Below are 9,994 nucleotides of genomic sequence, written 5' to 3' on the forward strand. Positions count from 1 at the left end.
AGTATGTAGTATTGAGATTTATGGTGTAACAGTGGGTGCCTGTCTAGTTTTAGAGATGCTGGAGTGGATTTGTCCTCAGAAGCTTGAATGGCCAGCTCACTAGTAGGAAAAAAATGTTGGCTCGTCACATTACAGGCTGTACTTCCTAAACTTATCAGACATTTTCCTGAAACTTTCCTGGAAGTTATTTAGTACTTTCTCCCAATTTTCTACTGCTAGTAAGGAACCTGTTAGGTTTAAGCAGAGTAAACGTCTCAATAAACCAAGGATGAACATAAAGAGCTGAACACGATTACGTCTCTGTAGTGTTTAACTGTATAAAATAGAAACACATTGTTCCTGACTTGCATAGCTAATGCAGGTCAGCCTGGTCACTGAGATCATTGTTTGCTTTTCCAACTGCAACCAGAATGCAGCCACTCTGTCTGTGACATAACTGAGGGTTGATGTCTAAGGAAAACCGAAAGAAATATATGTTCACTCAGACTGAATGTTTATACATAAATCTTTATTAAGGAACAGAGAAACGTCTGGGTTTGGTGTCTAGGTTCTGAGCTCAGTGATCCTGCTCCAGGTTGCTCAACAGGTCATGGAGCGATGAACATCTCAGGCCCTCATCATGTCTTCCAGCCTGTGAAGGAAGGAGGTTGTGACGTCTGTGGATGTTGGAGGCGCTAATGAGCAGCAGCAGCAGTGAGAAGATGGAGGCAGGAACCGTGCAGCCTAGATGGTTGAGAAGTGTGAGATGTTCTTGGAGGTGTGAAGCAGAAGCACAGTTTGAGCTGATTGGGTGACCCCATCGAAGACACTAAATGATCCTAACACATCAGGCTTTCCTCTAAGGTGGTGGTGGTGGTGGTGGGGGGGATTAATTCCCTGTCAGGTCACAGTCTGGATGTTCTTTGGTGCAGACATGACCGCCGGTCGGAACCTCGTCCCGATCCTCCTGATGGCGTCTTGCAGCTCCTTGTTCCTCAGACTGTAGATGATGGGATTGAGGAAGGGCGTCAGAGCGGAGTACAGCACGGACACAATGATGCGTACCTGCAGAAGGAGAATAAATGCTTCAGTGAACAGGGAGGACTGACGCTCTGCAGTCGTCTTAAACTGATGGTGATGCATCAGGTTCCTAAACAGAAGCTTCGAAAGACCCATAAAGCGGCTCCATGTTGGAATCAGACACGCTTTGACTTGTTTTCTGTCATGCATTACATTCACCTTAATGTTACTACCTACTGCACACTATCATCTCAGAATATCTAAATACACATTCCCGTGAACGAAGCCTCAGATCATCATTGTTCAATAAAAAACTTATTACCCTTATGATCTGTGACTCACAAAGGACAACTAGTTCATACAAACTTTTGAATCATCATCTTTTTATTTTTTATTTCTCAAGAATGTTATAATGAGAAAAAACTGTAACCCTTGTTCAGTGTTTACTTGTTTGTCTTTCTTATGTGTACTCTTAGCTGGAATGGCCAAAAAGAAATTTCACCGCAGTGACAATAAACAAAGGAATGTCCGCTTCTCTTTTAAAGACTGTTGGAGATTTTTCTTACTTGTTTTTCAAGTAGATAATTAAGTTACAGTCAGCTTTCATTCTCATAGTCATTCTGATTATTCTTGGTTTTAGTCATTTCCATCCATTTTGTAATGATTTAACCTTACAGACCTTTAGTTGTTATTCAGCAGCATCTCGCTGATAAAGAAAGCAACATGAGTCGCTGAATACATTTATTTTGCAGCTGTTTGAACATCAACAGTTATTCATAGTTTTCCTTGAGTTCATTGGTCAGTGAATCCGTTTCTCATGTGTCGAGAGGAGACCCTCACATCTACAGTGAAGATCTAGATCTAGAGATCTAGAGAGACCAAAGTCACAGAATCCATTCAGCTCAAGCCACCAAACAAGGTTTGTAAAAATCAGCTCTCTATGACAAATTCATAAAATCCCTTCAACCCTAACAGATCCAGGTAGGGCTTATAGGGTACTCGGAGACAAAATTCTACTTAACCTTGAGTTACCAAAAGCTTCATACCTATTCTAGGCTGCCAGAAGAACTTGCCAAGCTGGAATGGATTGAAATCTACTTGCCAGTGTTTAAGAGATTTTCTGTAAAGGTGACATGTTGAACTTTTTATACATCTACACAATTTGGGATGTAACGCCAAGGTGCATTTCAAAAGTTTAAATGTGTCATGGCCGTCAAAAAACTCATGTGATTATAAATAGTAGAGAGAAGGGTTTCATGGTGTAATGGGAAGCTCTTTGGACTTTGAATCCAGTGACTAATATTGATTAGTGACAAACATAAATATCCATCCATCCATCATCTTCCGCTTATCCGGGGTCGGGTCGCGGGGTTGGAGCTTCAGTAGGGAGGCCCAGCCGTCCCTCTCCCTAGCCACTTGGGCCAGCTCCTCAGGGGGAACCCCAAGGCGTTCCCAGGCCAGCAGAGAGACATAGTCCCTCTAGCGTGTCCTGGGTCTTCCCCTGGGCCTCCTCCCGGTGGGACGTGCCAGGAACACCTCAGCAAGGAGGCGTCCAGGAGGCACCCTGACCAGATGCCCGAGCCACCTCAACTGGCTCCTCTCAACGTGGAAGAGCAGCGGCTCTACTCTGAGTCCTCCCCGGATGACTGAGCTCCTCACCCTATCTCTAAGGGAGAGCCCAGACACCCTACGGAGAAAACTCATTTCGGCCGCTTGTATCCGGGATCTCGTTCTTTCGGTCAAGACCCAAAGCTCGTGACCATAGATGAGGGTAGGAACGTAGATCGACCGCAATGGACCGGTACAGCGCCCACTTCACACTAGACGCCGCACCAATACGCCTGTCCATCTCCCGCTCCATCTTCCCCTCATTCGTGAACAAGACCCCAAGATACTTGAACTCCTCCACTAGGGGCAGCACATCCTCCCCAACCCGGAGAAGGCACTCTACCCTTTTCCGGTTCAAGACCATGGTCTCGGATTTGGAGGCACTGATTTTCATCCCAGCCGCTTCGCACTCGGCTGCGAACCGCTCCAGTGAGAGCTGTAGTTTACGTCCTGATGAAGCCAACAGGACCACGTCATCCGCGAATAGCAGAGACGCAATCCTAAGGCCACCAAAACGGATCCCCTCAACACCTTGGCTGCGCCTAGAAATTCTGTCCATAAAAGTTATGAACAGAATCGGTGACAAAGGGCAACTTTGGCGGAGTCCAACTTTCACAGGAAACGAGTCCGACTTACTGCCGGCAATGCGGACCAGACTCTGACACCGGTCATACAGAGACCTGACAGCCCTTATTAAAGGGCCCGGTACTCCATGCTCCCGGAGTACCCCCCACAGGATCCCCCGGGGGACATGGTCGAAAGCCTTCTCCACACTGCTCTTCCTGAATCTGAGTTTCGACTATCAGGGAGGTTTAAGAGTGTGATTCCTCTGTAGTTGGAACACACCCTCCGGTCCCCCTTTTTAAATAGGGGGACCACCACCCCAGTCTGCCAATCCAGGGGAACTGCCCCAAATGTCCATGCAATGATGCAGCCGCATTAACCAACACAGCCCCACAACATCCAGAGCCTTAAGGTACTCAGGGTGAATCTTATCCACCCCCGGGGTGCCTGTTTCCCTCTGGTGTAATAGGGCATTTTTCACTACACATCTACAATCAAAGGAGCAGCACTAAATCATCCTGGTCTGTACCCTATAAGTACTACGCTGCATTATGGGTTTCTCTACATGCAAGAGAACATGCAACTCATAAAATTGCATCTTAGAAAATTCTACATTAAATTTAACTTTTGAAGAGATTTTGTGAGTATGAAGACCAGTTAATGAAGTCTTGCTGTGTAACACAGGTCCAGGATCCCAGTGTGGGTCAGAAAGCAGCCCATCATGGTGTTACCACTCAGAATAACATGTCAGAGCTTCACATAGAAGGAAGAACCAGAGTTCTACTGTCCGGTACCGAGACATTGTCTCCTAGTACTGATCAGGCAGAGGTTTGATGGGATATTTCAGAAACTTGTTTCCAGTAAATGTGATGGACAGGAGTCCAGACACCATGCATTCACACACTCACACCTGACATTATGTGAGCTTTTAACCCAACATGCATGTTTCTGGATTCAAACTGAGGACATCATTGCTGAGGCTAGAGCAGCAACCACTATTCCACCATTGATCCCAATACTACATACTGTCTGAACTTCATACCTCTGGTGAAACGTTTGCCACTCGGTAGGAAATGTAGATAAATGAGGCTGCGCTGTAGGAGAAGGACACCACAGTCAGGTGGGCGGTACACGTCCCCAAAGCCTTCAGCCTCTGAGCAACACCCATCCTGGACATGGTCACAGAAATGAGCACATAGGAGGTGAGGATGAGGACTCCGGTGGTCAACAGGGCCACCAGAGCAAAGGTAAGTGACACAATGTTATCCGCTGACGTGTCACCGCACACCAGACGCCTAACAGAAGATGGGTCACACCAGCCGTGCCGGACCACATTTGGGCCACAATAACGCTGCTGCAGGGCCATGGTAATGGCCGGCAGAGGGCAGAGAGCCCCGAATCCCCAGGCACCTACAACGAGAAGCACCTGGACGGGCCGGGTCATGATGGCGGTGTAGCGAAGAGGGTTGCAGATGGCCACGTAACGATCATAGGCCATGACGGTTAGGATGGCACGGCCGGTCACAGACAGCCCGATGAAGAAGTACATCTGTAGGAAGCAGCCTGAGTAGGAGATGGTCAACTGGTCCACCAGGAAGCCGGCCAGCATGTTGGGCATGATGCTGGTGGTGAACAACACGTCCACAAAGGACAGGTTGTGGAGGAAGAAATACATGGGAGAGAAAAGCTTCGGGTCAGTCAGGGTCTGCAGCAGGAGACACAGAGACAGGAATGATGATGGGCTCTTCAGACTGAGAATAGGAAGCTGAGAAATCTTTTTTTACCACAAAGATGATCAGGCCGTTTCCTCCCAGGATGATGATGTAAACCAGTAGCAGGATGGTAAAAAAGATCATCTTGTTTTCGGTGAGGTTAGCGAGGCCCTGAATGATGAAGAAGGTGACGTCAGCATGCTCGCTGGTGCCGTTGATGGAGCTGGATCTGGGGCTAAAAAACAGCTGGTTTGCATCTGGAGAGGAGGAATAATAAGGAAAACTAGAAAATGTTGTTCCTGCGAAACAGCAGTGAGAATGTTTTCCTGCGGAATGATTGAGGAAAATATGCATAAGATCTTTGAAGAAGAGAAAAAAACTAGCTGAAATGAAATAAAAGAACAAATTTTAACATGAAAAACAGCTGAAGGATTAGAAGAATATTATGAAAAAACTGAACTAGTTGAAGATAGCTGAAGGATATTTGAAAGCTATCATCAGTACTCAGCTGTAGTAGTAGTAGTAGTATCAGTAGTAGTAGGAGTAGTATATGTTGTAGTAGTAGTAATATCAGTGGTATCAGAAGAATTTGAAGGAATTTGAAAAATTTGAAGTATTTCAAAAAATTTGATAAATATGAAGAATTTGAACCATTTGAACTATTAGGAGAATTTGAAGGAATTTGAAGGAATATGAAAAAAATTGAAAATTGAAGAATTTGAAGGAATTTACATTCATTTCAATGGGAGAAAAGAAAACACAAAAAGTACAAATATTTTAAAAAGTATAAAAGTTAGCATAACCAGGTGGGTGGTGCTGTATAGGCCGGGTGGGTCATGTCTGGGCATCCTGTCAGGTCCTGTTGGAGTCCAAGGCCCGATAGGAAAACTATGTGAAATCCAATAAGTGACAGAAAAATGACACATGCCTGATATTCACTGGAAAATTTTAAAATATCAGGAGGAAGTGACTTCATCAATTTCAGATTCCTACGTTCATCACAGCCCCTGCAGTGGGCGTTAAAAGGTGCTATGCTATACCAATGGGCCTGTCCCTGACCTGTAGTAACCTCTGGCTACCAGAGTTCCGTTGTCATGGAAACTCACTCACACCTGCAGATGTCCATCTGCTGCATGCAAAGACTTTGGGTCAGAAGAGCTGTAAGTGGAATAAAATGGCATCACTTTGCCTCGAACAACTGTGGATATTTCGTCAACCGTAAGGGCAAGAGACGTAATTTTTTCTGCGTTTATTTTGTAACGGATAGGGTATCAAGACAAGTTATCAGTTTTTGCAGGAAATATTTTAATAAAAGGCACAAAAAAATTCATGATATAAAGGGGATTTTTTATGGAAATGCAAAAATCTTCTAAAAAGGGTCCCGAACAAATCTCTCTAGCTGAAAAACTATAAGAGATATCAAAATAATTATTTCACCGTGAGTATCAGCAGGCTTTTGAGGACTATGGTGCTTATTTTTATGTTTGTACAAAAATTGGTGTAGGCATGGCGACGATGTAAAAAAGTGCATCATGTGGAAGGATGCAGGTCCAAAGCGTTTTCAGGATTTTGCACATTCGCTACTCCCAAACAAATTGTTCCTGCGGCAAAACCATATCAGTTATCAAGAACATTTCTTTTTTGTGAGTGCCAGAAGAGTCTGATCATGATTGTGTGAAAGTGGCATGCCTGTATATCAAACGGTTTAGGAGTAGCAGCGATGTGAAAACATGTGTCGCTTGGGAATGTCAGGTGTGATTTTTCACCACACCACCATACAAAATCAATGGAGAGCATTTGGGGTTTTTGCAGCTCTGGGGTGAGTTGCAAGAAATCTATAAATCCCACACCAATGATGGTTACATTTTCTGAATCCAGACAAAGATTCCTACGTTTTGATGTATAATTTATGTGCATAGAGTGAAAATTGAGCTAGTGAGAAGAAGTTGTTCAGGGAAGGAAAAGTTATTGGAAACGCCAGAGTGGCCACTCTAAGTGAACATTAATCTTTCTGAATTTTATGAAAATGCTAAAATATTTTAAGGAGGTACTATATGAAAATGGTAAAAGATATGAAAAAGCTAAGATATACCATAATAGCCAAAAGATATCACTACATTTTAAAAGTTGAAGGGCATTTCTAGCTGAAAGTAGGCTGAAGCAGTCAGCTGTCAAAAAGCTGAAATACTTGAAGAATTTGAAGGAAATCCCCATTCAATTTCAATGAGAACAAAAAACTCACAAAAGTTAAATATTTTAAATATAAAAGTTATAGTTACCAAAAGACATAGCAGTAATGTCGTGAACGAGCTGAACGTTTTGATACGAAATTTGTTTATATCGGTTGCAGTATGCAGGAGTAGTTAGAAAAAGTAGTAGAAAAACGTACGGAATAATAATCAAGACCTGAAGGAACACAATAAGTCAGAATGCTGCATAGCATTCTCACTTGATTAAAAATAATTAAATCCAACAAAGACAAAGTAACTTAAGGTTTCAGCTCAGAAATCAGAGATGATCCAGAGGAATTAAATGAACAGTTTGTCTTATGTGTGAGATATATGAAATGCAGGCTGTACAGAGGAAAACTGGACCAATTAGACCTGAGCTGAACCTCAAGGGTTAACTCTGCACTCCCACTCGTTAGGATCGCAATTAAATGTTTACACAGCATATTTTTAAAGCTCCTGAAGCTTTTAAACATGATGACGGATACAATAATTATGTTAAAATTTAGTGACGAGTTTTCATCTCATTTTGCAGCCTAGATACTTTTTTAGGAAAATAAGCAAACCGGCTCTGAACCTTCGGTAGCATCCTTCCCACGTGTGGTTCACCAGCAGATTCAATTCTATGCAATTTTATTTATATAGCACAAATTCACAACACATGTCATCTAAAGGCACTTTCCAAAGTCAAATTCAGTCAAATCATGCAGACAGATTGGTTAAAATGGTTCCCATCTGAGGAAACTTTTTTTTCCTGTGCATTTATGATACAGACGTAAATGCACAGAAAAATGCATGAAATTCACCTTTAACAAACTTAAAACCAGATTAGTGCAGCATAAATCAGATTCAGACAGGAGAGTTCACTGGTTAGATAAATATACATCAATAGATTTTTTAATTATGTATTTATTTACTATGCTTTTGTAATAAAATCATGGTTTTATGTTGGATTTTTATTTTTTGTTTATATACAATTTATTGAAGACTATTTTACAAGGCAAATTAATATCTTCTGAAAAAATTAAAAGACCAAATGGGTTCATAAGCAAATATTGTTTCTTTCTTTCAAAGGCAAATAATCCAGAGCAGATCAACAAACATAAATCAGTGCAGTTCAACAATTTGACACAGAACCTTTCACTAAATAGAAAGCTGTTCTTTTAGAAAACAAACCTACATCATACCGCTGAAGTTATCGGTTGAAATGCAGAATGATTTAGATGTAAGCAGAGTATATTGGAATATTTTTACTCAATCAGTTCAATAAGAAACTTTCAGCTGTGGAGATTTTTAATTTCCATCCCCATTTTTTGTTATGTACTTGTAATCTAATTTAAATCAGACTGAAATTATTCTTACACCAGATTTTTAAGACTTTTTAGAACAAAATTTTGGGACTCAGTTTGAGATCAGCTTGGGATCAGCATAAGATACCAAGCTGATCTGAAACATCAAGTTCAACAGTTTTTTTTAGAGAAAAAAATGTTTTAGGATTACTGGTGTTGTCTCTTCTCATTCCTAATTTGGAAAACGACATAAAAATGCTTGATTGATTATTTTAAAGAGTTTATATGTAAACCCAAATCAGTTTTATGCATCAATCACATCCTCCCAATTCTGTGATTCCAGGTTGATCAGTTTCTGAAATCATACTAAACAGTCTAGATTTATGGCAATAATTCCCTCTTTTAGCTCAGAACAAGTATCCAAACACATCTACTCAAGGCATAATATTATTTTACTGAAATCTGGTTAACTTTATAGATAGTAACCAAGAAAATAAATGTTCATAATTTCTCATTCTAATCAGAATGTTGAATAAAGTTTATAAAAATATGAGCTAGCTGCAGCTGAGTCTGCATCACCTCGTATTCAAAGTGTCACAGATAATGAAAATAAGATACAGACCTCTGGGGCTTTCAGACATCAGCAGCTCCATCTCATGGATCCATAAACACCTAAAATATCTTCTGTCCACGTTAAGAATCTAAAGCTCAAAGCAACACCAACAAGTACTACTCTGCACTCTACGAAATGTCTGATAAGCGACCATACTCCTGCCTCAATATAAACTGATTTTACTGAAACACCTGAGCTAAACCTGAGTTCAACAGTCTGCTTTTTTTAAGGTGCTGCCAGCTTTTATTTTGGATATAAGAAACTTTAATTAGGCCAAATTACCTCAGGTCATTTGTTCAAAATGGTAAATTAAGAACACAAAATCAGGAGAAAACCAGTGGGACTCATTTTAAGTTCCTTCAGGGATTAAAACTGAGAAAAACAAAGAAACATAATTATCTGTTGCCATGGTAACAAATAACCTTGATAACCTCATTAAACTTTTCTGTAATTGTATGTATGTGTGTGTGTGTGTGTGTGTGTGTGTGTGTGTGTTCTTGTAATTGGTGCTTAATGAGAACATTTCTTTGTATTTTACCATCAAAGTGGGGACTTTGATGTAAAGTGAGGATGTTTTCTTGGTTATCACTTTTTTCTGGACTGGGGGTCAGGTTTAGTACTAAGGTGTCAAATAGGTTTAGAGTTAGGGTACGGTATAAACCCATAAAAGTTAGGCATTAGAGGCGCTGTGGGTTAACTAAGTAGTTCACTGTTTTATGTTTGAGTTGACTGATTATCTTATTGTTTTGTTTCCCAGTACCAGTGGTGGGCAGAGCAAGCCAAAAAGTTAGCTTCACAACTCGTATTCAGCTATCAAAAATATTAGCTTCACTACCATTAAACCAATGATAAATGCTAACCGCTTACCACTGGGTGTCCCTCAATCTGTGTCACACATCTTTAGACATAATATGCTGCATTTATGACCAAGCCTAAAGTTGCTGATAAAAAGCAGACCTGGCAACACTGCTGGAAGCCTGG

The 9,994-nt window shown here is 41.3% G+C and overlaps 1 protein-coding gene across 3 annotated transcripts; it reads right to left on the reverse strand.

Moving 5' to 3' along the window:
* Window positions 1-529: 529 nt before the first annotated feature.
* Window positions 530-9,918, reverse strand: LOC105921145 (olfactory receptor 13C2-like). 3 transcript variants are annotated; one of them, XM_036142606.1, is made up of 4 exons: window positions 9,881-9,918; window positions 4,956-5,140; window positions 4,214-4,876; window positions 530-1,044 (listed from the first exon to the last, which is right to left on the reverse strand). In XM_036142606.1, the coding sequence occupies exons 2-4, from the start codon at window positions 5,025-5,027 to the stop codon at window positions 880-882; spliced, it is 900 nt and encodes a 299-aa protein (XP_035998499.1). In that variant the 5' UTR covers window positions 5,028-5,140; window positions 9,881-9,918; the 3' UTR covers window positions 530-879. The 3 variants fall into 3 exon arrangements, with proteins under 3 accessions (XP_035998499.1, XP_012712296.3, XP_035998498.1); XM_012856842.3 differs by lacking the exon at window positions 9,881-9,918 and adding an exon at window positions 9,023-9,169; XM_036142605.1 differs by lacking the exon at window positions 9,881-9,918 and having other exon boundaries at window positions 4,956-5,311.
* Window positions 9,919-9,994: the final 76 nt, after the last annotated feature.

Source organism: Fundulus heteroclitus, chromosome 11 (assembly GCF_011125445.2).
Source record: "Fundulus heteroclitus isolate FHET01 chromosome 11, MU-UCD_Fhet_4.1, whole genome shotgun sequence".
Taxonomy (NCBI): domain Eukaryota; kingdom Metazoa; phylum Chordata; class Actinopteri; order Cyprinodontiformes; family Fundulidae; genus Fundulus; species Fundulus heteroclitus.

Coding starts and splice junctions, on each gene's coding strand:
- LOC105921145 (XM_036142605.1), bottom strand. CDS start 5,237: ATGCATATTTTCCTCAATCATTCCGCAGGAAAACATTCTCACTGCTGT. Junction 4,877..4,955: donor ACGGCCTGATCATCTTTGTG/GTAAAAAAAGAT, acceptor CTCCTGCTGCAG/ACCCTGACTGACCCGAAGCT. Junction 1,045..4,213: donor TGGCAAACGTTTCACCAGAG/GTATGAAGTTCA, acceptor CTCCTTCTGCAG/GTACGCATCATTGTGTCCGT.